This window comes from Balearica regulorum, chromosome 2 (assembly GCF_011004875.1).
Source record: "Balearica regulorum gibbericeps isolate bBalReg1 chromosome 2, bBalReg1.pri, whole genome shotgun sequence".
Classification (NCBI taxonomy): domain Eukaryota; kingdom Metazoa; phylum Chordata; class Aves; order Gruiformes; family Gruidae; genus Balearica; species Balearica regulorum.
Window position 1 is genome coordinate 44,384,172 of NC_046185.1, and position 25,026 is coordinate 44,409,197.

At 38.1% G+C, this 25,026-nt stretch overlaps 1 protein-coding gene across 1 annotated transcript in view; it reads left to right on the forward strand.

The window, feature by feature from the left end:
- Positions 1-25,026, forward strand: part of ST18 (ST18 C2H2C-type zinc finger transcription factor) — a 67,829-nt gene that overhangs the window by 9,433 nt on the left and 33,370 nt on the right. Inside the window, exons 3-8 of the mRNA XM_075747097.1 lie at positions 8,973-9,163; positions 13,523-14,320; positions 17,104-17,238; positions 19,074-19,164; positions 20,688-20,792; positions 22,195-22,400. Of these exons, the coding sequence (XP_075603212.1) occupies positions 8,989-9,163; positions 13,523-14,320; positions 17,104-17,238; positions 19,074-19,164; positions 20,688-20,792; positions 22,195-22,400 (1,510 nt within the window). The 5' untranslated portion in view covers positions 8,973-8,988. The remainder of the gene's footprint in view (positions 1-8,972; positions 9,164-13,522; positions 14,321-17,103; positions 17,239-19,073; positions 19,165-20,687; positions 20,793-22,194; positions 22,401-25,026) is intronic.

Genomic DNA, 25,026 nt, shown 5'->3' on the forward strand with positions numbered 1-25,026 from the left:
AGCAGGCTGACTACTCATGTGCAAAGCTTTCTGGATGCAAAGGTTGTGTGGATGATCTGTAGATTTGCCTAGAAACTTAATCCATTCTAAGCCAAATTCTTGGCTTGGGTCCCACTGGAATTTATTGACCTACTGAACCTGGACAGATTGAGTGAGTAAATGGAAAAGAGACTAGGGAGGCTGGATTTGGCCCAGATCTTGGCCGTTCATTCATATTACTGATTTTAAGAACTTCTTGAGCTCCACGCAATAAAAATTGTTTCCCCCAAATTGGCTTTTACTAAAAATAACTTACATGTTAGAAAAGGGTCCAAACATACAACTCTAGCCATATCGTGGTCTTGTTCTATGAGCTATAGAATGACACCATGAAGTAGTCATCCATTTCATTAACATAGTATTTCAATTAGAGGGTATGCAATATTTTTTTATATGATCTGAATATACTCATGATCCTACAACTGAAAACATAAAAACGGATAAGAAAATTTAAATCTGTGCTGTCCTTTTCTGAGTTGCTTTTCCTATGGGGAGAACCCTGCTAAAATAGTAAACTAGAGTTAAAAAAAAAAAAAAAAAAGAAAGAAAGAAAAAAGGAAAAAAGAAAAAGAAAAAAAAAGATGTTTTTTTTTTAAAAAAAAGCCATTTCATGAGCCTATTGCAGTCTGAAATCACGGTCCTTTAGCCTCAGGCATTACAGTGAGCTTGAGGCATGGGTAGATTTCACCATAACTGCATGCCTTTTCCTATGTTATTGCTGACTTACCATTGCTCCACTCTTTTTACGTGCTTCTTTTTATTTGCTCAATCATTTCACAGTCCAGTTGTTCTTTTTGGTCAGGTGGCCTATAACATTGAGTTTACTGTCTGAAACATCTCCAAGCTCAGTACATAATGACTCAACACCATTACACATTTGTCCCCAGCCTCTTCTTACGGGGGCTAATAAATCCTCTTTCACCAACAAGGCTATGGCAGCTCCTTTGCTTTTCTTATATGTCTTTTTTAAATAAAATATATCTTTTAATACCATGCTCCAGCCAGCTTTCAGTTATGATACCGTATTTTCTCAACATTATTATCTGTCCAGTTCTGTTCCTTTTTTCCTAGCTAAACCTTTCATTTGTATATATAGACAGACACTTTAATACCCTCAAGTTACTGAGCTTATTTTGCTCTATATTAGTGTTCATAAATACAAATTTCCCTTTTATCTTTCTTCCTATCTATACGCCATGTGCATTCCTTTCATCTTGGTTCAGCCCTGGACTGAACTTCTCATAACTCTGACATTTTAGAAAAAGAGCATTGCCTGTGTATGGAAGCAAACTTTTCTATTTGTAGAAAGCCCTTTAACCCTGGAATGATTGCTACAGTGCACAGGAAAAGCCCTTGTCCCTTTCACAGATACAACCTGTAAGCCGAGGGTATACTTTTGTTAGAAAGCGGTAAAATGTATTTTTTTGTGTTGTGTGTGGGGTTAAAAAAATACAAAACATTCAGATTGTCTTTAATTATCACTGGAGTAAGTTGTGCTAGTTCTGAACTTCTATTACAGCCAATTCACCAAGTCTAAATGACAGGTTCTTTTTTTAACACATTTTATTGGTTTAAGTTTTTACCATTTTAAGGTTTAAAAATATTGATGGAAAGAAATTACTTTTACGTGATGAATTCTTTCCCAAATGCTTTTTCAGGAATTCCCAGCTGAAGCTCTTTTCCAGATTATTTTTCATCACCTAGGCTGAAATCACTGAAATACAACATACTCAGTCATGGAGTCCAGATGTTATAGATTGTCTAAAAGTTACTGTGGCTTGGCTTACTTTACAAATACAAGAAAACATTAATGTCAATAACCGTGACTCCACATTAGCAATCAGGGCAAATGCATGTTTAGCTTCTTGTCAGTGATGAGAACTCAGTGGTCCTTTCGAGGTCTAGCCTGCAAAATTTCTTCTGTGCACATCAGAGTTCTGTTAACACATGATCTTTTTTTTAATATTTTCACATAAAGCTGTAATTTTTCATCAGCATAATGTTTGAATATATTTTAATGCTTACAGAATAATAGAATTATTTTGGTTGGAAAAGACCTTTAAGATCATCAAGTCCAACCTAGCACTGCCAAATCCACCACTAAACCATGTCCCTAAGCACCACATCTACACATCTTTTGAATATCTCCAGGGATGGTGACTCAACCACTTCCCTGGGCAGCCTGTTCCAATGATTGACAATCCTTTCGGCGAAGAAGTTTTTCCTAATACCCCATCTAAACCTCCCCTGGCACAACTTGAAGCCATTTCCTCTCATCCTGTCGCGTGTTACTTGGGAGAAGAGACCAACACCCACCTGGCCACAACCTTCTTTCAGGGAGTTGTAGAGAGCGATCAGGTCTCCCCTCAGCCTCCTTTTCTCCAGGCTAAACATCCCCAGTTCCCTCAGCCACTCCTCATAAGACTTGTGCTCCAGACCCTTCACCAGCTTTGTTGCCCTTCTCTGGACACGCTCCAGCCCCTCAATGTCTTTCTTGTAGTGAGGGGCCCAAAACTGAACCCAGCACTCGAGGTACAGCCTCACCAGTGCCGAGTCCAGGGGGACGATCACTTCCCTGGTCCTGCTGGCCACACTGTTTCTGATACAAGCCAGGATGCTGTTGGCCGCCTTGGCCACCTGGGCACACTGCTGGCTCATATTCAGCCAGCTGTCAATTAATACTCCCAGCTCCTTTTCTGCCAGGCAGCTTTCCAGCCACTCTTCCCCAAGCCTGTAGCTTGCATGGGTTTGTTGTGACCCAAGTTCAGGACCCAGCACTTAGTCTTGCTGAACCTCATACAGTTGGCCTTGGCCCACTGTATATAAGAATTATTTAAAAGAATTAGAAAGAAAATTCTTTTTTTTTTCCTGATTTAACTCAGTCTTTGATTGCCAATGAACAGTAGCTCATCCCTTGATTAGAATTTTCTCAGTTGCACAGTCTTACTTCTTGAAGTTCTTCAGCTAGTCAGTGTGTTGTCACCTATAAACTGCAAAAGCAAGCAGTTGCTTCTGGACATGTGCAATTTCCTCACATGTGGAAAATTTACAAATCTTTTTCACTTTTACTTTTTTAGGTAGGTAGAATGGTCGTTTCATTTAATCCATGCTCCAGTGTGTTCCACTATTCAGGGAGAAATTAATGGAGATACAAAACATCTGTAAGCATTCTTTCATATCCCACTGAGTAGAACAATATTTGGAAATGGGAAGTACATTGCAGGATGAAGCATCAGAATACAGTGCTGTAAAAATTCTGAGAATGTATGTAGTCCATACAGCAGACAAGATACAAGATATTGTGTTCTAAGAATGAGATTTGGAGGGTACAGAGATGGGATGAAGTCATGAGAGCCTTCTCTTGAGCTGCCATTCTCATTGATGAAAATCATCACATCAAGTATCTTCCTTAAAAAAAAAAAAAAAAAAAAAAGGATTGATCAAGTCCTTCTTTGATACACAAGTAATTTTCTTTATGCCCTTTGAGAGACTTTACTTAGTTTTGCATCTAGCATTTATACGGAATGCAGTAAACTTAATTACTGTTTAGTTGTCATTTTTCCAAAATCATAAACCTTGTAGATTTTATATTCCAGTATCCATGGTCTGAAGTGATGCAATTTACTTTCTTCCTTTTAGAAAATATTTTACTCTGTCTATGTATAAAATCTGACTTATCCATGTCTTTTAAAAGTACCTATCTACTTTTCTGAATCTGATGTGTATATATTTGTATATAGTCAGAATATGTGAATTCTTTCATATTCAGTAAGCAATTCCAAGGCACCACCCTTGGACACCACCCTAGTCCTTGGATGCTGAACAGTTCTTGCAGGCCTGACTGATGCTGTGGATTTTCAGTCTTTCTGTGGAGACTCCAACTTCTGGCTCTGATGAGACACTGTGTTAATACCATCTTTCTGTCTGTTCTCACTTTTAGAGCAACCTGAGGTGAGAACACTATCACTCTCGTTTCCACTGAGCTATAAAATTTACATGCACTCTTTGCAAACAACAATGGTTATTTAAGGAAATGGAACATAAATCTGACTGTCTTAACCTGAAGACAAAGTAAACAACTGAGTCACAGTTACTTTCCACCTTCCTCCCAACCACTGCTGTTCATCTGAAGTTGCTGTAATTAACAGCACTGATTTGGGTTCTCAATTGCAATGATCAACTAACCAACACTCTCTTACTTTGGACTCTGGAATTCCAGCACCTTTCATGAACCTCCAGCGTTCATGGTTGATGTAAACAACAATGTCAATGTCATTTAAACAGACATGTGATCCATAATAGGAGCAAATCATCCCCTTTCTGTATCCAGTGCTAGTAATTTCTCCTGTTCATCATCGGCTTATGAGGAGCTCAGGATTTTTGTGTGATTTTGGGGGATCAGATACTTTCAGCTATTGCCTAAACCTTTGGAAGCCATTGTGCTAGAAAGTTAGACAGAATTCAGTTCATCTGTTTCTTGGAGAACTAGCAGACATAGAAGAGGACTAAGGTGGGGAGACATTCAGAATGTTTGTTCCTTTTAGGTACCTCTGATTCAGTACAATCTTAAAATTCTTAGAAGAAAGCCTGACCATGACAGACATTGACCAGTAAGCTACTGGTCCATCTGTGAATGGCAAGTGTCCCTGAGTCTTTGAAGATCAACTTTTCCCTCCTGTAAGGAAAATGTAGTATTTGACTTACATAGTGTCCTATGGCATCTGCAAGTTTGTGAACAAAGCCTTATCAAGGCATAAAGCAGGAGGCAATGTCTTTACTCACAATATGATTAAGGAGTAGTTAGGCTAACCTTCTCCCTTTAACTACTGGTGTGAAGTTAAATGGTTCTGTAGATCAGAAGATGATGCTTCCTTTAACTGTAATTCAATCATCTAACACTTACTTTTGTAGTATAGTCAAAAGGCAATTCAGGTTAAAAATTTAAAATCATTTTCTCCACAAACTAAAATGTTCCACTAATTATTCTTGCACAAACTGACATGAGGAGCGGGCTCCTTAAATAGCTTTAGACAATAAATGTACATGCTTTGATATTCAAAGAAAGACATTTATTTTCTTTCTTGAAGCTAAGGAGTATACATGAGATGCAGTGTGTTCTGTTCTTATTATTTTATATGGCATCCATTACAGGCATTAGTAAATACCAGTTGCCAGGCTAAATGTACCCCTGGTTTTACCCACTATGGCAATTCTTAGCTCTGTTATCATGCTTTACCAACCACCGGGCTGCTGTGAATAAGAAAAAAATCCCAGAGATCTGGAAGTCTTGCCAATAGATTAACAACAAAAAAATCCTCGCTGGCTACAAAGTGGTTAAAGGTCAGGTTAAAGGCTTGACAAACACATCACTTAAATGAACCAATTACAAAAAAAGACAAGCATGACAATTTTCAGCAGTAGGAAAAGCTTTATGTTGTTAGAACTGCTTAAAACCTCTCTCTTTCTTCTGAGGCATTGTTTGTGGTGGGGCTCAAAGCGCTGTTCTGCCTGTATGCTACCAGTGTCTGCCCACACCATCCAAGATATATTCTGAGAAGAAATAAAGGAAAGAGAAGGACCTATTAAATTTTAAAAAGTTAAAAAAAAAAAAAAAAAGTATTTAGGTGTGAAATACATATGAAAGATTTATCATGTTTTTTTTTTTCCAACACATGCAATCAGGTCTTATATGTCTTAGATTTTAACCTCTTGGTTCACACTATGATAACTGACACAGGACTGGTTTTGGTAACTAAGTCATTGACTGAACAAATAATATAAAAAATCTGCTCATTATAGATAGTACTAAAATGATTTATAATTCATAAACTTTAAGTACAATTAAATTGGGAAAAAAAACATGTATTTCCTTTGGACTCATAACAAAAAGAGCTTCTCCTGTTTTATGAGCCTCAGATTACCAAATAACCTTGACAGCTGAATCAGTGTTCCATGACAACAAGCAGGCCATTGATAAATAGCAACAAAACTATTAGACGTTGAATTTATGAGATGAGTAATAGAGAAGCTAAATTATAGGTTTACCATTTGACAAACTACAGCTTGACAAATCTGTACTAACGTATGTGTGTGTATGTGTGAACATACATTAGCAAAAGAGAGAAATAGAAACTTTTTAAAACAAAGGTGAAATTGACATGCCATGAATGTTACAAAGGCATAAATATATTCTTTTCATAGTAGTTAAATTCCCAAAGTCCATTATCAAATACTTAAGAAATCATGTGTAAGTATTTGGAAAAGCTACCACTTGTGAAGTTGTTTTTCTCGTTTTCTGTTCATTTTTACTTTTAAGCACTGCAAGGTAGAAGAGAAGAGGAATTGCTGGAGCACGGCAGATCTTTAAACTGGCTCTTGCAAACTAATAGATTCCAGTTAAAACTCAAAAACCAGCAGTGTAAAAAGTTACCAGCAAAAGCAAGAGTATATTCTGCTGGAGTTGAAACATATCTTCCTGGCCTATGGAGAACAATTTGCACTTCCTAGCAAAGAAGCAACTGTGTTTTGTCATCTTCCTGTAATCAGCGTGGAAGGCATCAGAAATTATTTTACTTAAAGTTGAATCTCATGTATTCACTTATTTTAAAATGATGGTGTTCTGGTTCACTTAAGATAGAGTTAATTTTCTTCCTAGCAGCTAGTATAGTGCTATGTTTTGGATTTAGGGTAAGAAAGATGTTGATAACACACCAATATTTTAGTTGTTGCCAAGTAGTCAAGGACTTTTCAGCTTCTCAATACTGCCCTGCCAACAAGAAAGTGAGGCATGCCCAAGAAGCTGGGAGGGGTTGCAGCCAGGGCAGCTGATCCAAACTGGCCAAAGGGAAATTCCATACCATATGACGTCATGCTCTGTATATAACTGGGAGTTGGCTTGGAGGCAGCGTGGCTCAGGAACTAGCTGAGCTCCAACTCCAGGTGGTGAGCAATTGTGCTGTGCATCACATGTGTTGATGATGATGATTGTTGTTATTATTATTGTTATCATCATCATCATCTTCCTTTTCTGTCCTGTTAAACTGTCTTTATCTCAACTCACAAGTTTTATCCGTTTCTTTTTTTCTCTCCCCCATCCCACTGTCGGGGGCGGGGGGAGTGAGCAAACAGCTGTGTGGTTGTTTTAGCTGCCTGATGGGTTAAAACATGACAGCTGCCATTCACAAATACGAATTAAGAAACTATTGATTGTATTTTCTTAGAAATAAATTGTGCATATTTGTCCGCACTACATCCATCCCTGATGTCTGTTATATGGGCATCATTTCCAAGGGGACGCTTATACCATTGTGATTCTGACTTTTAATATGATATTCCTGTTGTCTTCTATTCATAAACAGAGAAATAACAGAGAAGACATAATATATTCAACTACAGCAGGTGTTTAGTGTCCAGTATTCCTGATGCCCGTAGCTTTTTAGCTTTCAGAAGATCAAGAATATCCACTGTGTTTAAGATGCATATGGTAGAATTTTAACATTCTCCCTAAAATGCAGATCTTCACATTTCCATGTCCTTCATGTTTGCAATGATAGATTGCCAAAAAGGTGCTTAGCCAAAAATGGGTATTTTTTTTAACAAAAAGCTCAAGTTAGTCATATGCTTTCATCCAAAATAATCAGAACCTGAGCCAATTTAGTGCACATAAGATACCTTGGAAGGATTAATTTATGTTGTTTAGCTTCTAATATGTGTAACCAATAAGAGTTCCCTGCATACATGGATTTTTTGCAAATCTTGCAGCTAAGTCAGTGAGCCAAATACAAAATCCAACACCTAAGGGCATCGTGTAGATTTGTAATGCACCCTGGGGGTGCTTAAGGTCGAGAAACCATTGAGTGGATTACACAGATTCATATATGTAGTTTTTTCATCTCTGACAGATATAACATGAGCACTATTATGCATACTACATAAATTTCTTAGAATGCTGTGTGAGAGAGAACAATGAAATCATGCCAAATCACTTACACAAAAAGTTATTAAAAAAAGATTGACAGTTCAGGCCTGTAGTGAGTTGTTGTATGATGTAACATCTATATGCCATACAGATCAACTGTATGGCAGCAAAGGCTTTGCTAAATATCTGTAGAAGCAAATTAATATGCAGGTCAATATGTGGATTTTACAGGAGTTGAAAGAAGTATATCAAATCTGCTAAAAGTCTTCCTCTGGGTAAGGCCTTTCCCAGGGGACGGCTCACCCTGTTTATCAGACAGATCTAGTTTTAAGTGGCATGAATTGCCCTTTGGAGGAGCCTTTTTCCAGAGTCTATACAGAGACCTGGGAAGAGCTTAAACGAGGCATTTATGGCTGGAGTTAATGAAATGAAATCAACACTTCAGGCCGATATTGAAAGAGTATTGCAAAACGTTCTGAAGGTACAGTGTGTTTCACACAAGTTTTGTGCTGTTGAACTCAAGGTGCGTGATTGGATATCCATACTGATGTAAAGGTAATGGAGCCAAAGGCGCAGGGTGTTGTAGACTAACTGGTGGTGTATTTTCTCCTTAGTTGTTTCTCTGGATTATCAACCCAGACTACAATTTTGTTCATCCTTTCCTGGGTGTATTTATTTTACTGTACAGAAGGGTTTAGATTAGCATATGCTTACTTAGGATTAAGGATATTGGGTTGTGGGATATTTGGTTTTGTTTTCCTCCTCATTCCCCTTCCCCTAAACAGATATTGGCAGAAGTGAAAAGAAATGGGACTTCCCCGAGTCCTGAACTTCGAGTACGAGCTAAAATTAAATATCCACAAAACAAAACTTGCTGAAACTGCAAGTGAATTAATATTTTGTCAGTTCTCACTTTTATATTTAGAATTAAACTAGAGGATGGTGCTGTTTTTTAAACAATTTACTTCTCACTTCTCCCACTTTTTTCTCCATCATTGCCTATGGATCATTGCAGCGCCTACAAATGCTCCATGGCTAAGAAGAGAAAAGCTGAAGAGCAGCTATCAGGCGTTCCTGTCAACAAAAGGAAGTCCCTGCTAATGAAACCCCGTCACTACAGCCCCAGCTTAGAATGCAAAGAAGAAAATGAAGACAGGATGGATTTACAGGAAGAGTTCAGTGTCCTCGAAAGCAGCTCAACTCCAGGTAGTTGTGCAGTGTGGTTCCGCTTGAACCTGAATTCCACAGGAAGGGAGATATGAAGCAGTATTTTCAATAAGGATGCAAAATGTGTTTGACTTCTAACAGAGTTGGAATGGTGTATTTCTGTCTAGGTTTAACCATCATACTTCTAATTGTTTCGTAGAATAACTCCTCCTGGAGTCTCTTAAATGCTTTGTAGGTCATACAGAGAGACAACTACTGCAGCAGGTCAGATATGGAGCAGCATCTGCTTCTCCACTAGCTCTGTCAAAGAACAAGGTTAAGCCCACCACTGAGAAAAAAAAAAAAAAAAAAAATTATGAAGAGCAGATTTTCACTGAAATATATAGAGCTCTTAGGAAGGGAAAAAAAAACCCAAAACCAACCGCTTAGCAAAACATTGTTGACTTTAACATTTAGCAATTTCATGCATGTGGCTGCTACGAGTGTTCTGTTTAACACGATTATTAGACTCAGCACTTTTGTACTTTTTATTCCAACTCTGCTAAGCCAAACATATCCAACAATTTATAGAAACTTCTACAACATGTATGCTGCAAAATATGAAAGAGGATGGGCGGACAGAAAGGTATAGCTACAGTCTGTCTTTATTGCTCTTTCTTTCTAATATATGTTTATATATATTCAAGATGAACAAAGAATATCAAACTAAATTGGCTGTCACATATTGTCCTGCACAAGCTCTTGATCGGGCAAGTGAGAAGAAATCAGTGGAATACATTCTGCATTTGTTTTAAAGGGAAGAGTCATCATTAGATAGCAAAGGTCAAGAAAAAAGCAACGTGATCTGGCCCTGGGAAATTAGTTATTATAGATACTATGAAAACAGAATGAACTTATATTCTGCACAGTTGCTGGTTGTTACAGGAGTTTAAAAGTAATTTGTTTTACACTCAGTTTCGTGTACCAATTTCTTGAATATTTTGGAAGGACAGCATGCTAGATAATCTCATCTAGGCTCCCTCTCCCACAAAAAGTTGGACCAGATAATCTTTCAAGGTCCCTTCCAACCTGGACTGTTTTATGATTCTGTGATGAACTGAATAAACTGATATAAATTAGGAATTTATATCTCTATTCACTCCAAATAGAATTTCCTTAAAACAAAATAAAGTTCCCAAATTTTATATATATGGACACTATAAAACAAACAGAAGAAGGTGGCTGCCTTTCAGACTAGAGAGTCAAATCCTGGTTCTACCAAAATCAGTGGAGGTCTTTGCGTTATTTCTATACAGCAAAGATTTCAGCCAGTTGTCACTCATAAGTCTTCTAGGAGTCTCTTCCAGGGGGTCTGCATCCCATCAGTGTGAAAGCCTAGAAAGGAGCTCTCCCTTCAAACAACGTTAATTAACCAGGTGATACCCAATGTCTCTGTCTTTTGGGTGACATTACTAAGCTAAATTCATTAAGAAAAAAGCTCCATGGTTCTCAGTGCCTCTCCAGCCTGCAAGGAATATTTCCATCTCCTAACACCAGAAATCTGAAGGGAAGCTGTTTGAGTAAGGGTTCTTGTATGGTTTTGTTGTTGGGATTTTTTTTTCAGTTTGTTTGTTTGGGGATTTTGGGGTGTTTTTTTGAGATACATCGATTTTAGCTATTTTTTCTTGTATTGATTCAGCCTGGTTCCTGGCCATCCAGAGCTGCCCACCATCATGTGTTTTTCTTTCCCTTTTGTCTGTCCTCTGCACAGCTTGAAGACCTTGCTGAAGGAAAAGCAATGTGATGGGTGTAAAGGTAGAACTTATGCTATATACAGATGAATCTAAGTTATCTAACTGGTTCTTTTTTCTCTAAGAAAAGGCAAGTGTTGGGCCAGGTCCAGTGATATAAATGTAGGTGAACCTATTTGCACCTAGCCCTTCAGTCAAAAGCAAAAAGTCACCTTAATTCAAAAAGATATATTTCATACCATTGAGATTTCTCCTCTCACACACACACCTGCTTGTGTCAGTGATAATGCAACCTGTCCCTTTTGCATTAATTTTTCCAGCTACAAAACAAATTTAAGCTTAAGCATACAGCTGATCTGGGTATGTAGGTTTATTTGTAATTTCTTAGAGTAATATTGCTCATTTTATTATAAACTCATGATTCTTGTTAGTTGATTGGTTAATGCTTCAGTTCATGGATTGATGCAAGTGTAAACTAAGCTGAGTTTTTATTATTTTTAAAGTAAATTTACAGCCTGTGGAAGTGAAAAGCAAAGCTGGGACAGCTGAACCATTAAGACTGGTTCAACAACAAGTTTTTAAACATTACATTTAAAAATCGCTGATAATTTAAGAAGCAAAAATCTGCTATTATGCATTTGTATTATTTTTTCAACTTTCACACAGAAAAATAACTGAAAAGACCTGTTACTATTAGCAATTTTTGTTTCGTTTGTTTTGTTTTGAAGGGCGGGAGATTTCTTTTAAAACTAGAACTTCTTACTTTTTGAAATGACCCACTGATGGGATTTTGGTTTTTTCCAAATGGCAGAAGAGCAAATAATAATACCCCGTTTGACTAAAGTTAGTTGTAGAGCCAAATCATCATTCTTACTTGCTGAGATGTGAAAAGACAGCAGACTTCTTTATTCAGAATACTGCAATGTGTGTGGTACTAGACCAGCTGCTAAAAAGTTACACTAAGGTTTACAGGCATTTTTTTTTTAAACACAACTTTATGCACACAGTGCACAAGGCCACCTCTCCCTGCATGCGTCCAATTTTCTGAAGAAGAATAAGAATTAATCAATATTTTCTTTTAGCATATAACAAACAGTTGAACCAAACAATTATGTAAACTGGAAATGACCCAAAATGCTAACAGTTTGGCAGCAGTAAAGTGAAATGCATTGTGGTGCACATGTGCATTTTTGTCCCCCTTTTCCCCTCCACAATAATCTGCACTTAATAGGAATATTTTAAACTATGTAGCTAAGCAACAGAGGTAATTGTTGCTTTCTAGAGCTTTTGTTAGGCACTCTAACACAGCCCAAATATGCATAATTAGGTATAATGTCTATAAATCATTATTGTACACATGTGGGTAGTTAAGTGGATTGAGAGAATAGTTCAATGAATTGGACATATTCACTGAAAATGCTTTTTATTTGTTTTCTGTAGTTCATAATACTTTAAAATTATCATAACCCTTTACACTTTCTCTTAATAGCTCACTGTGTTATTGAGAGAAACTTCATTTGCATTTTAGACTATGCTTAATTTATTATTTAAACCTGGAGTTCTTCTGATTCAGGAGAGGACAGACACATCTTATGAAATAGTCTGTGCTTGTTTATTCATCCTCCTTTCTAGGAAGTAAAATGTTAAATTTTTCAGTTTATGTTGAATAGATCCCAACAAAAGAATGTACCCTATAATCAGCATTATTGAAGGGGCTAGTGTTGTGACTAAATTCTTCCCTTCATCCAAAAATGCTTTTAGTTACTATGGCAATATTTACTTGATCCTGGCAAACCAGTGTTGATTTTAGAGAGATAATTACCAGAAAGGAAGATGATGGAGATGTATTTTTGAGTGTCCTTGTCAGAGGAAATGTTTATAAAAAATTAAATGAGATACAAAAGGCATATTGTCTTCCACACCGACAACCTCTCCTACATGCAGCCTCTATTACCTGCTGGCTGCTGCTTTTCTTCTGAAGAAAGATGTTTATAAAGACAGGATGCACTTCAGTGGTGTCTTTAACAAGTCCTTTATGAGTCTGTACATAACAACCATTTCTGTTTGCCTGTGCATGACCTGATCTATCACTTAATGTGGCAATTGCAATGGTGACCAGGAGCTTGCCCTTTGTGCAGTATTGAGGTTTTTTTCTATCAAGGTCTTTCATGGGATCTGGGGTGACTGGAAAAGTAATTAGGGTCTATTTTGGGAAAATATTTGGGAATCTTAGATGAAAGAAAAGTAAAAATAGATCACAGGAATTCTAAAATGTGTGTGTGTGCTTGTATATATATGCATATATTATCTATATTGTGTGTATATACAAAGCATCTATCTATATATGGCACATTATATTTATATGAATGTGTGTATGTTCTAAGATAACATATGTCTTCACCATCAGTGAAAAATGGCAACATATTTATTTCTCATATAGCTTTGGAGCTATAATATAGACATAATCTTAGAAGGGCTTTTCCTGATGCTACAAGCAGTCGTTTCAAACACAGCCTTGGTGAATTCAATCATTTCAGAGTACCTTTGAGTAAAGAAATGGAGATTGGTAAGTAAATATCTTCATATCACTTCTACAAGATACAAAAAGCAGTTACTCTTACATATTGTTCTCTCTTTTTTTTTCTCTTTTTTTTTCTTTTTCATGCAGAGGAAAGTACTCCAAAATCATCTGAGGAAAACCCTCATTCAGGTGGGCAAGAAAATTCCAGTCAAAGAAAAGATAACTACTCCAGCTATCAAGATGCCATGGCCAAATCTTTGATGAACATGGGAAAATTATCAAAAGATGCACCCAGTCAAACAGTGGCAGAAAATCTAAATGATAGCGGCATTCAATCCTTAAAAACAGAAAGTGATGACACTGATGAATGTTACATGATTAACTCAGCTGAAGGAAAGGAAAAAACTGTTATTTCTGACCCAAAATACTGTTCGTCTGAGGAAAATGAAAGTAACTCTGAAATTATGGACAACGAGTGGGACAGCTCCTCAAATTTCTCAGAAGAAACCAGTGTAAAGCCCCATGCAACTCAGAAGTATATTGTAGAGTGTAATCAACCTAGCATCCTGGAAGTCGCAGAAATTAAGAAGGAAGAGGTAGAATTTGGCCCTTGTGAAACACTTTGTGACTCAGAAACAGAGCTAAGAGCCCCCCAGGAGTCTCACCCAGATCCTTTTGAGAAGAGAATTCAGAATCCCTTCCCTGAAAGTGAAGAAGACGACAACGAGTGCCTGTCAGAAACCACAGAAGCGTCAGTTGAGCTGGACAAAACAAAAGGGAACTTGAGTTTGCTAGAACAAGCAATCGCTCTGCAGGCAGAGCAAGGGCATGTGTTCCACAGCACCTACAAGGAACTGGATAGGTTTCTCCTGGAGCATCTAGCAGGGGAAAGGAGACAAACCAAAGTTATTGACATTGGTGGGAGACAGATATTTAGCAACAAACGTAAGGAAGCATTTTTGGCTGTTCTTACTGGCTTAAACATTTATCCTGTGACTGATAGAGGATTCTGAGCTGGGTTTTATAGCAACAGTAAAGAATCTGGAATTTAGCTGGTAATTTTGTTAATTATGTACCTTCACACTAGTGCCTTACATCTAACCAGGTTAAACGCTAGGTACTTGGCTTCCTGCCAAACCACTATGTGAAATGATTGGTAATGGCTACTAAAGGGGCTGTGTAGCTGGCACTGACACTCCTTCTCCTCCTTTTCCTCCTCCTCCACCTCCTCCTCCATAGGGCGCTAATACGTACCTCCTAAATTTCGGCAGCCAAAAGAGAAGGCATTAAAACAGTGCTTAAGGAAAGGTTAGGGTGAAAAATTGGCCTTTTCCAAACATGCCACCTAATTCCTAAGCCATGTGTTTTCTGAGTTCGGGCTACTTCACATATCAACATTACGTTAAGCTACAGCCAGCACTTCTGAGCCAGGAAAGCACAAGCCGTGCTCTTCTGCCTCATTCACCATCAGCAGAATTGCCAGTAAGTTCCAAAATCTTTATAGTTTCTGATGGTTTGTGGCATCCTACAAAGCTGTAGGAACATTGCTCCATTTTCAGTACCGAATCAGGCTTCCAGAAGTGGAGATCTGAAAGATTTGGGTTTGATTTGTTAACTGGGCTGCCTCATGTGAAACACCTCAATTGAGGGTAATTACAGAACATCAGGAGACATCATTTTATAAGCACACTCCCTGCTGTAGTAAGTAACAATACATTCATCTGTCCTTTGACTTTTCCTTTTGGGCTTCCAAATATACTGAGATCATCCCAGCATTGCTGCAATTTCTGCTTTGGATAAATGATTTACTTTGGTATATCTAGTGTTACACTAGAGTAGTCCCTGTGGACATTGCAAATATTATAGTAGTTTAGTTATCCAAAGCATTTAGTGTGTAAGATAACTGACAATGTTTTTTAGGAGTTGCAATTTGGGAAGAATATGCATGCATCTCACCTTTCTGTCTCAAGCAGTCTTTTCATTAGCATGTCTTAAGCTGTGCATGCAAGGTGGTAGTCTACCTCCTTGCTAAACTACGCGAATCTTTATTTGCTGAGATGACTATGGTATATGCAGGAATTTTACAGATACCTTTTCTTATCCTGAGACCAGCTGTGTTCCTGTGTTCACCAGGTTCACATTGGAGTCAATGTGACTTTCTCACAGCACACATAGGAAGGAGCAGTGATGGTAAGCATGGCAGAATTTGGCCCGTCTTGATTTGCCTGATATTATCATTAGGTCTAGTTTGTAGGTGAGTTCAGAGGTAACACTCATGGAGGAACAAGCTTTGTTCAGGTTGTATAAACATCATATGATTTTTGTCAGTGTAGTATTAGGCACATAATTTTTTCACTTTACGTAATTAACTGGGCTTTATTTCTGAAATATCCGCCATCAAACCCATCAGCTCTTAATTTTCTTTCTTGGATGCTACATCAGAAAAACATGGCTTAAATTTATATTTTTTTCATCTTTTTAATGATAAATGTTTCCAATTAGTGGGGAAAGAATTAAATCATATTTCAGGGTCCCTTTTTATTTTCTGTCCACTATTGCAGCACTTTCCATTCGCAGCGATTCTACAAAGCAGGTGGTCTCCTGTTGGTGCTCAGTCTATTTTCTTTCCTCCCTATTTTTTTTTTCCTTTTTTTTTTTTTTTTCTTTCTTTCTTTTGACCTAAAACCACCTTGCCAGGAAGTTTAACCCTCAGCCGTCTCTGGCGATCGTGTCCCTGAGCACGCCCGACCTCACGGTCCAACAAAATGAGCTTGAAGGAGGCAGCTCCCTGTGCTGGCTGCAGCTGTTTTCTCCCCCAGCACCGAATGCTGCTGGCAGCCAATCACAGATGGAGCTAAAACCATCCTCAGCAATTTATGCGGCCACTTCCTCCAGATTTCTCACAAGAGAATTTCTGGACCAGAATTCATTCCTTTCTCGCCCAGACTTTTGATCCTGCATTGGAAATCAAATAAAGGCTTTCTGACCAGTGCTTCTTGCACAATTCTAGGTGCTTGAAACAAAAATTGGGAATGCACTGCGGCCATTACAGAGTGGTAGCTGTAGGGCTGGGCTGAGACCTCGCCTTTGAAAGGGTATCGGCTGCTCCATGTTTTCGCTGTCATTGTGGGCTGCTCCACAAAGCGGCATTGCCATGTGTACCAGAGGGAGCTGCTTGCCTTGCCTCTCAAATGTAAAGTGGCATGTATTCAGTTTCCTAACAAAGAACCCACAGCCTAGAGATCTGCGATATTTAAGGAATGGCTTCTGGTTGAAATGCTTTTTGTTTGTTTGTTTGTTTGTTTCACACCTCAGCTTTTATTTGGTCGTCCCAGCTTCCTGGAGTCTGACATTAACAGAGTAAAAGATTGTTTCTGCTTTTTTTATTTATTCCTTTATAGATCTTGCTGTTGGCTTACGCTGCCAGTTTTCTGGCTTACTGGATTGTGGCTTCTGTCCTGTTTGAGGCTCTGAATGGAATAAATGACACTGCAATCCTAAAGCTATATAGTTTAGCACATAAATGGCATATTGGGAGGGGGGAGCCATTGTTTAAAGGACACACTGTGAAAACCTAAAGTGATGCTTAAATTGCATACGTCTCTTAAAACTTCGTGTAGGAATTACATCTGAAGTACAAAATAGAGAGTATCACGCTGCTAGGATAACTCAGCTGAGTGCAGACAGGGGCTAAAACCAAACAAAATCCTTATCTGATTTCTCTGCAGATTCACCCAGGCCTGAAAAGAGAGAAACCAAATGTCCCATCCCAGGATGTGATGGCACAGGGCACGTGACTGGGCTGTACCCTCACCACCGCAGTCTCTCAGGCTGTCCACATAAAGTTAGAGTGCCACTAGAAAGTGAGTATCATCACCCTACAGTCCAGAATAACAACTGGATCTGGCCCGGTATTGTGGGTAGTGTGTGCTCACGCTGGAAGAAAAACCAACCACTTTTTCTGGGTGAGATTGTAGAATGAGGCTGAGAGAGGAGCCGTCGCACCTGCTTTGCCCCCCAGCTCTTAGTCACAGTCCCACTTCCCACACTTGTGAAGCTCAAGTACTCCTTAGCAGTAGTGTTACAAACGGCAGTAGGCTCCTCAGGTGGCCTGGGAAGAATAAGATGAGAGCCAAACCATCCCCACGCTGCCAGCAGACCTGCACACTTTAGTCTTATGTATCTTCAAGACCTTCACTGCCCGTGCCTTTGCTAAGGCGTGCAGCACAGAAATCACCTGCTTGTTTCAGAGCTGCAACCTGATTTGCAATAATCACACGCCGAGGCTGACGGTTTTGGTTGCCAATAATTGAGAGACCTGGGCATGCTTATTCAGATATGTTTCCAGTCTCCCCCTTACCACCGACCTCAAAAAGGTTACTTCCATCAGTACATCCCAGCGCTGGTCCACAGCACGTCCCTCTTGTACGACTGTATCGTGCTAACTCTTTTATGCCCAGTCTAGCCTGAATTTCCCTGCTTATTTCTAACTGTGCTCATCTGATTACATTGGGGGGGGGGGTGTGTGTGTGTGTAATCCTGTAATGTGATGCAATGAAATGCTGCATAATAAGCCAAAACCTAATGTGAAACTATTTGTTTAAACAATCTAGTTAGTCAGATTGTTTTTTTGTGGTGGCATGCAAAACAACAAATTAAAAGGATACTTGCACTTTACCAACATCCTGTTCTTAACTGTAGCTCTCCCTTTTTCAAAATCTGGTACTAAACTGTATTTATGGAAACATCTGCTGAGTTAAGCAGGCTGCTGCATTGGAAGGCCTTAGCAACATTAACTTTGTGAAAAGTTAAAATTAACAAGTCCTTGTTAATTATCACACTTCCAATCAGATGTGTTCTGTCCTGCTGGCAAAAAAAATAAAATAATAAATATATATATAATATTATATATTTTTTTAATATATATATGTATATATAATTTGGTTCCTGACAGAAGAAACTAATTGCCTGAACAGTCAGCATTTTTGAAGCACTGTGTGCCCAAACGGGTAATGCAGTGCTGAAGTCATGAGGGCAGACGTACAAAGACATATTCTTTTTTACACAGGCATACATCTCAGTCTTAGTAAGGATGATCCAAATTAAAGGGCATAAGAAACATACATACAAGAGGCTGTGACCACTGCTAAGAGTGTAAGCCGCTGCCTGGGAGCATGACCAGTCTAAAGTAGTTTCAGCTCAGCTCAGATATTTAGAAGGTTATCAGGTTTCAAAGGAGACATAGAGCAGATCATCTTAATCAGGTGCAAGGCATAAAAAGCCTTCTTGTACCTGAGAGCTTGCCCTCCCTGAGACAGAGAGGGACTGCAGTTATACGTAGCACAACTGTGTCGCCCAGGGCTCCTATGCCACCCCCCCTTTTCTAGTCAACTGCGTTAGTGGTGTATGAACCAGCGAGCAAAGGGCTTCGTGATGTAACATCCTTGCTATCCTCTGCCTTCGTTCTTCTGAAGTGCCTAGAAACAATGATATCCACGCGGGAAGCCACACTATAACCACATAGGGATGAACTGGCCTTGCTGTGTTGTACGTCCTTCGCTTCTCCTTTTCTTTTACGAACAAAATGTGACAGAATTCAGAATCTGAGTTTGAAGAAGAGATGTTCATATTTTTTACTATATGTATTTTTAATTGATATATGTTATTATCACTATCTTTTTTTCTTATTCCTGTTTAGTTCTTGCCATGCATGAAAATGTTTTAAAGTGCCCCACCCCTGGATGCACTGGAAGAGGACATGTCAACAGCAATCGCAACACACACAGAAGGTAGATCGGAAAAGTTCCTGTCCTCTTAAAATCTAACATGTACGCAGCAGTAAATTGATGGCCACATCTTGGAATTAGATGTTATGTACTACACTGCAGAATGCCTATGAACTGCAAGGGTAGCCTGTATTATTTATAACCAAATACTTGTGTTTCATTTCATTATATAAAAAATGGCTGCAGCACTGATGATGGCAAATTCCACGAGTCTTTTTCACAGATGAGATTTCAAACTACAGTTTCATTACAGTCTTCACAATGAAACACCATGATGTAAAATGAGTAGGAATGAACAAATACATTATTATTGCTACAACTGGAAAACCCAGCAGAAACCAGAGATTCTTCGTTTTGCACCACATGCGTGGCAGTCCTTGGCAGGAACTTCCCATCAAGGCACGTTCCCTTTTAGCGAAACAGGAAATTTTAAGTGGAATCCCTGTAAAAACTAACTCTGTTTATTATCCTCAGGAATGTCATCTTCCTGCTTGGAACACTCCTGTCTGTTTAACTTGCTGCCTGCAGGGAGAAAGTAAAACTGAGAAAAGCCTTCCAGACAGGCAGCTGTGGAATCACAGCTGGGCTGCAGGTGAGGCAGAGAGCCGACGCGCTCTGTCTCCAGCAAGCCACTGCTGTCGGCACAGCTCTTGTCAGTACTGCTTTCTGCTGGAAGCCAGCAAGCCAAAATATGCCATGATAGTGCTTCTGGAAAAATATAATTTCAATCTTACAATCAAACTCGGGACAGTTTTTTCAAAACCAACTTTCTTTGTGGAACTGAATTTTTGTGGGATTTTCTTTTTTGTTGGCAATTGATTGGTTGATTGGTTATTGTATGAGGCCACCAAAATCAAAGATTATCATACTGTGCTACTATCTGTAGTCTTCACTAGAGAGATCACAAGCTCATCTACAAGAATATGCAAGGACCCAGTAAATACTTTTTCATTGTGTTTCCTGTTTTAAATCCCCAGTCATCTTTGCAGCACATCAGCTGTATAAGCGACTCATGAATATGGTAAGAAAACATGTTCTAATCTAATAAAGCAAATATAGAAAAAAAAAAAGAAAGCATAACTTGAAATGACAAAATGTGTTCTTTGGTAACAGTCGCTCACATACCCCTGTTTTTTTTTCCCAAATTCACTTTCCTTTTAATCAGCAGGAGGCTTATATGCATGGTTTAGCTGATAAAGTAAATGTCATTTGTCAAAAAATTTGCTAGTGACTTGCCAGCCACAAAACATCAAAGCTGAACTGTGGAAAACTCCTACATGATTCCGTTTCCAGATATATCACCTCAAATAAACAGATTTCACAGTTTTGCATTAAGGATTGAAAACCAGATGAATCTGGGCTATAATAGCAGCAGCTCCCAGAGATGCCCAGGGCAATAGAGAAGTTTGAAGTTATTGGGTTCCACAGCACGCATTTCCTTTACTTAAGATTTAATTTTAATGTTGGTTTTGTTGTTTTTTTCTTCTTCTTCTTCTTCTTCTTTTCTTCACCTTGCTTTTAAACAGCCTTTCTGGTTGTCCAATTGCTGCAGCTGAAAAGTTGGCGATGTCCCAGGAAAAGAACCAGCTCGAGTCTCCAAAAGCTGGGCAGTGCCATGATCAGACTCACAGGTAGGAGCCCTCACGAACTAGTCTCTCCAAAGCATTTCTGCACAAACTCTGTCAATCACTCCTCAGGTCTTTCACCTATTTCAGATTTAGGTACAGATATAAGTAGATGAACCGCTGCAAAGCTAAATGACTTGAATATATCTCAAAATTAACAAGCAGTGTTCTGCTGGTAGTTGTGCGTGTGACTGACATTAAGGACAACAGACGTATCTTTTGAAAAGCAATCAATCAAATATATTCTACTAGATTCTACTTCAAAACAAATAGCCTAATCCATGGTTCTCAAATGTCTTTCTCCTGTAACCCAAATCTCCGGTCTTGCTGAAATGGTTTCAACATTTTTCAAGAACTCTTCCTTTGTTACAATATTTTGGCCATTGAAACTTGACTAAAGATTTCTTTGACCGTATTGCACTTTTAGCAGTACAGTCCTCATTTATTTTGTGATTCTTTTCAGAGGAATCTTCCAGTGATCCCAAACAGTGTGTGGTATTGGCATTGCAGTTATCTGAAAGGGTTCAGAACTCTGTTCATTCTGTTTCCCTACAGTTGAATAATTCATATTTTCAGTTTCTTTATTTTAAGTTTATTGGTTTAATTAGTTTAATTTATTTTTTATTCAATGGTGTCAAAAAGGGGAAACATTTTTATTGCAATGGTATTTTGTTTGAGAGCTATATGGACCCTACAGACATGCATAATTTGCACATCATTGGCACCAGGACCATTACAACCTATTATATTCAGGTCTATTTGGGGACACTTTAATTTGTGGATTATTGACATGATCAGCTCTAATGGTTCCTTCAGAGCCATTACAGAATATTATGTCCATGTGTCTGCCAACTGCACGTGCCTTAACTCTACATATGAAAAGTCCTTAGGAAATTACTAAAGACAAGTAGTTACTGAACAGTAACTAAATGGAATAACACACCATAAATCATTCTTTCCTCCCAAATAACAGAAGCAATTACTTTGGATCATCTTATATTACATTTATACCATACTCATTCATAGTAAAGTGAGAACAACAGTGATCCATAAAATTACAAGTTCTTTGACTAGAAAAATTCAGAAAATTTTTAGAAATAAAGCATGCTACCATAGTAATCTAGAAGTAATTCACTATCTTTTTTGTAAACAGCCCACACCATCACTAGAGAGTACTAGATTTGTTTATGTCTGCCGCTTTGAACTCGCATGAAGTCAAAGTACTCTTCAAGTACTAGATCAGCCACCATATTTACGTTATTTATTTCTTATATATACCTACCAGGAAGATTTATATGTGGTAACAGCACACTTTCTGATATTGAGATGCAACTGTACCCTGTTTTTCAAGAAAAGGTATTTAAAGATATTCTTTTCTTTCTCATTCATTCTTTCCTTCTCTCTACAGGACAAATTTAGTGAAGCAGCCTGAGGTAGCTCAGTATAATTACAGAACCTCACAGCCAGTCACCTCCTCCAGAGCCACCCTGATGAAAGAACAGGAGAAGTTTGGGAAGGTACCATTTGATTATGCCAGCTTTGATGCACAAGTCTTTGGCAAACGCACAATAGCACCTGTGGCACAAGGACGAAAAACACCCCAGTTCCTTGAATGTAAGCTTGAAATTCCATTCTCTCTTGGAAAATGGGCATAATGTCAATTACTTTTTTTCTTTTTGCTTGTTCTGCTTTCAAATTTCTAGAATTCAAAAAATCTCTGTAGGAAACATCTTTAACCACTTTGTGGCCAGGATGCTAAATATAATCACTAATTTGCTAAATATAGAATACTGGAATGATAAATATAATCACTATAAGGTTTACTTTTTTGATGTTTCTTTTAAAAGAAATTATCATGGGAAAAGAGGAGTAAAAAGGAATGGTTTATGTCTTATCTGTTACCTTCCTCCTTGGCTAAATTGCGATATCCTTATGTGATAGGATGCTGCCATGAAAAGTCCAATGGAATGTGCCTGTACAGAGTATTATGAATTGTAGTACAGAGAAATCCAAGTTAGGTTTTAAAAGGCATTTCAAATACCTTGCAGATGGATCCATACAGGTGGTAGTCCTCCTAGATGATCACCTGCCTCAGCTGCATTACTTCCAGGCCTGGACTGAATTCATTTTGATATCACATATTTCTGTACTACAGCATATTTGTAGTGCAGACAAATCCAATGCATCAAAATGCTATCGAGATTCCCCTGCTTGCATCACTTCCAGATTTGCTGAGGTACTACTCTGTACAAATAAGATACCACAGTGTGAACACTGATTATTTATTGCAGATGATTTTCACAATCTGCATGGGAAATTTCAGCAAGATTCTTCCATTGTATTGACCACTATAGGATACTCTTTAGTTCACAGAAACAAATGATTCTGTTGCCACAAAGCAAAGGAAAAAAAGGGTTTCATTGCACCGTATTTGGGTTCAGAAGAACATAGATTCAAAAAAGTGTGACAAAACAATTTTTAGTTGTTTTTATTTTGTTCATGACAAAAAAATCAGTGAAGGGGGGAAAAAAAAAGGAAAACAAATTGCATCCCACTTATCCCAACAAAGACGAATATTCATAGTGAGGTGAACAGAAAAGCAGAAAATTATACATACGCACACATATAACATAGCATAGGATAGCATAGGATAGCATTATATAACATAACAACATAACATAACATAACATAACATATTTCTAATACTATACAATATTATTTTTTATATATTAAAAAAATTTATATATTTATATATTTATTTGTGTATGTGTCTGAGTACACATACAGAGATATATATGTTTGTAGGTATTGATGTATTTGTGTATATATATAAATACCCCATTTAAAATTGCAAATGAAAAGTAGATATTTATCTGGCCTGGAAAATGTGCTTGTTCAAATGAAAGCAAATATGTGCATTGCCAGCTTCTTGGGTGGCAGATTTTCCAATTTTGTTTGTAAAATTGAATATTCCCTATTAGCTGTCTCTTTGCACAGATGTATGTCTATTTCATAGGTTCATTTCAAGGAAAAAATGATTGAAATGTTTTTATACAAATGCAAATCCATACATATGCAATTTATGTATAATGTATATCAGGGCTGAAGTTTACAGCCTGTTGTTCTTGCAAAGATTGCAGTGTGCAGCTATTATTGTAATGGAAAGGTGAGAGTAAAAGAGCAGGTGAGTGCTTTAACTATGCAGATATACAGAAGTTGGCAATAAGAAGCCGGCGATGTAGCGATTGGTTCAGCATCCTATGTAAATATGTAGCTAGCCAAAAGCCCATCATTAGCCCTCTGTGGATTCTGTACTTATAAACTTGATTTGTCAACAAAACATGCACCCTTCATAGCCTGCTCTTTTATTTTTGTTTCCCATCTTTTAGGGTCGGTAATGGAAAATGCACTTTTTCTGCTCTTTAAATATAATTTGAAGTTAGCTGTAGCAACTGCTAAAAATGTAGACCCTTTTGCTTGCGCTACAATTTTACAGCAGGGTAGATGATAAATCCTTTTTCATTTGCTCTGGAGAAAGGGAGAACTGAATCATGAGGCTTTTATGTATTGCTCTACTGACATGCCTCCAGTACTTAGAAAAACTGAATATGGCATTCAGCTACAGTCAGTGCACACAAACAAGCGTTTCTCTTAGAGCATCCCAAGTTTGAGGAAAGATGAGTTCTTCAATGTCTTGTGTAGGTCTTAGCACTAAAATGCACTCAGCCAAAGCTCTACATCCAAAGGGATCCAGAGCCTTGGGGCTCAGATCTTTATGGAGCGAGCAGATGGCCATACGCAGAAATGTTCTTGGTGTATCTGGGTGTAGGCTGAGAAATTGGATTTTGCTTAGTTTATCTTTGTAGGACACTGTGAGTGCTACAGACAAAAGAAGTGATTATTGCTTCCTAAGAGCTGAAATCATGGTGCTGTGTTTTCCCTGCAACAGTTAATGACATCTCAAGCTTCAAAATCCAGAACAGAGAGCAGAGTTCTTTCTACCTGTTTTAGAGTAAGTGCTGCTGATGGAGCAGAAAACAAAGACTACACACACCACTTTTGTTTGTGAAAGTGCTTTTCTGTTCACCTGTTAGTTTTTCATTCTCAGCTGACCTCTTTGTGTCTAATAAATCTGTGTATTATTCCAAATGATAGCCAATATAAGACAGTGAGCCAAGATAAGTTTTATTCTGAAGGTTCACTGTCATTACTTTTTTTTTTAATTTATTAAAGGCTAGAA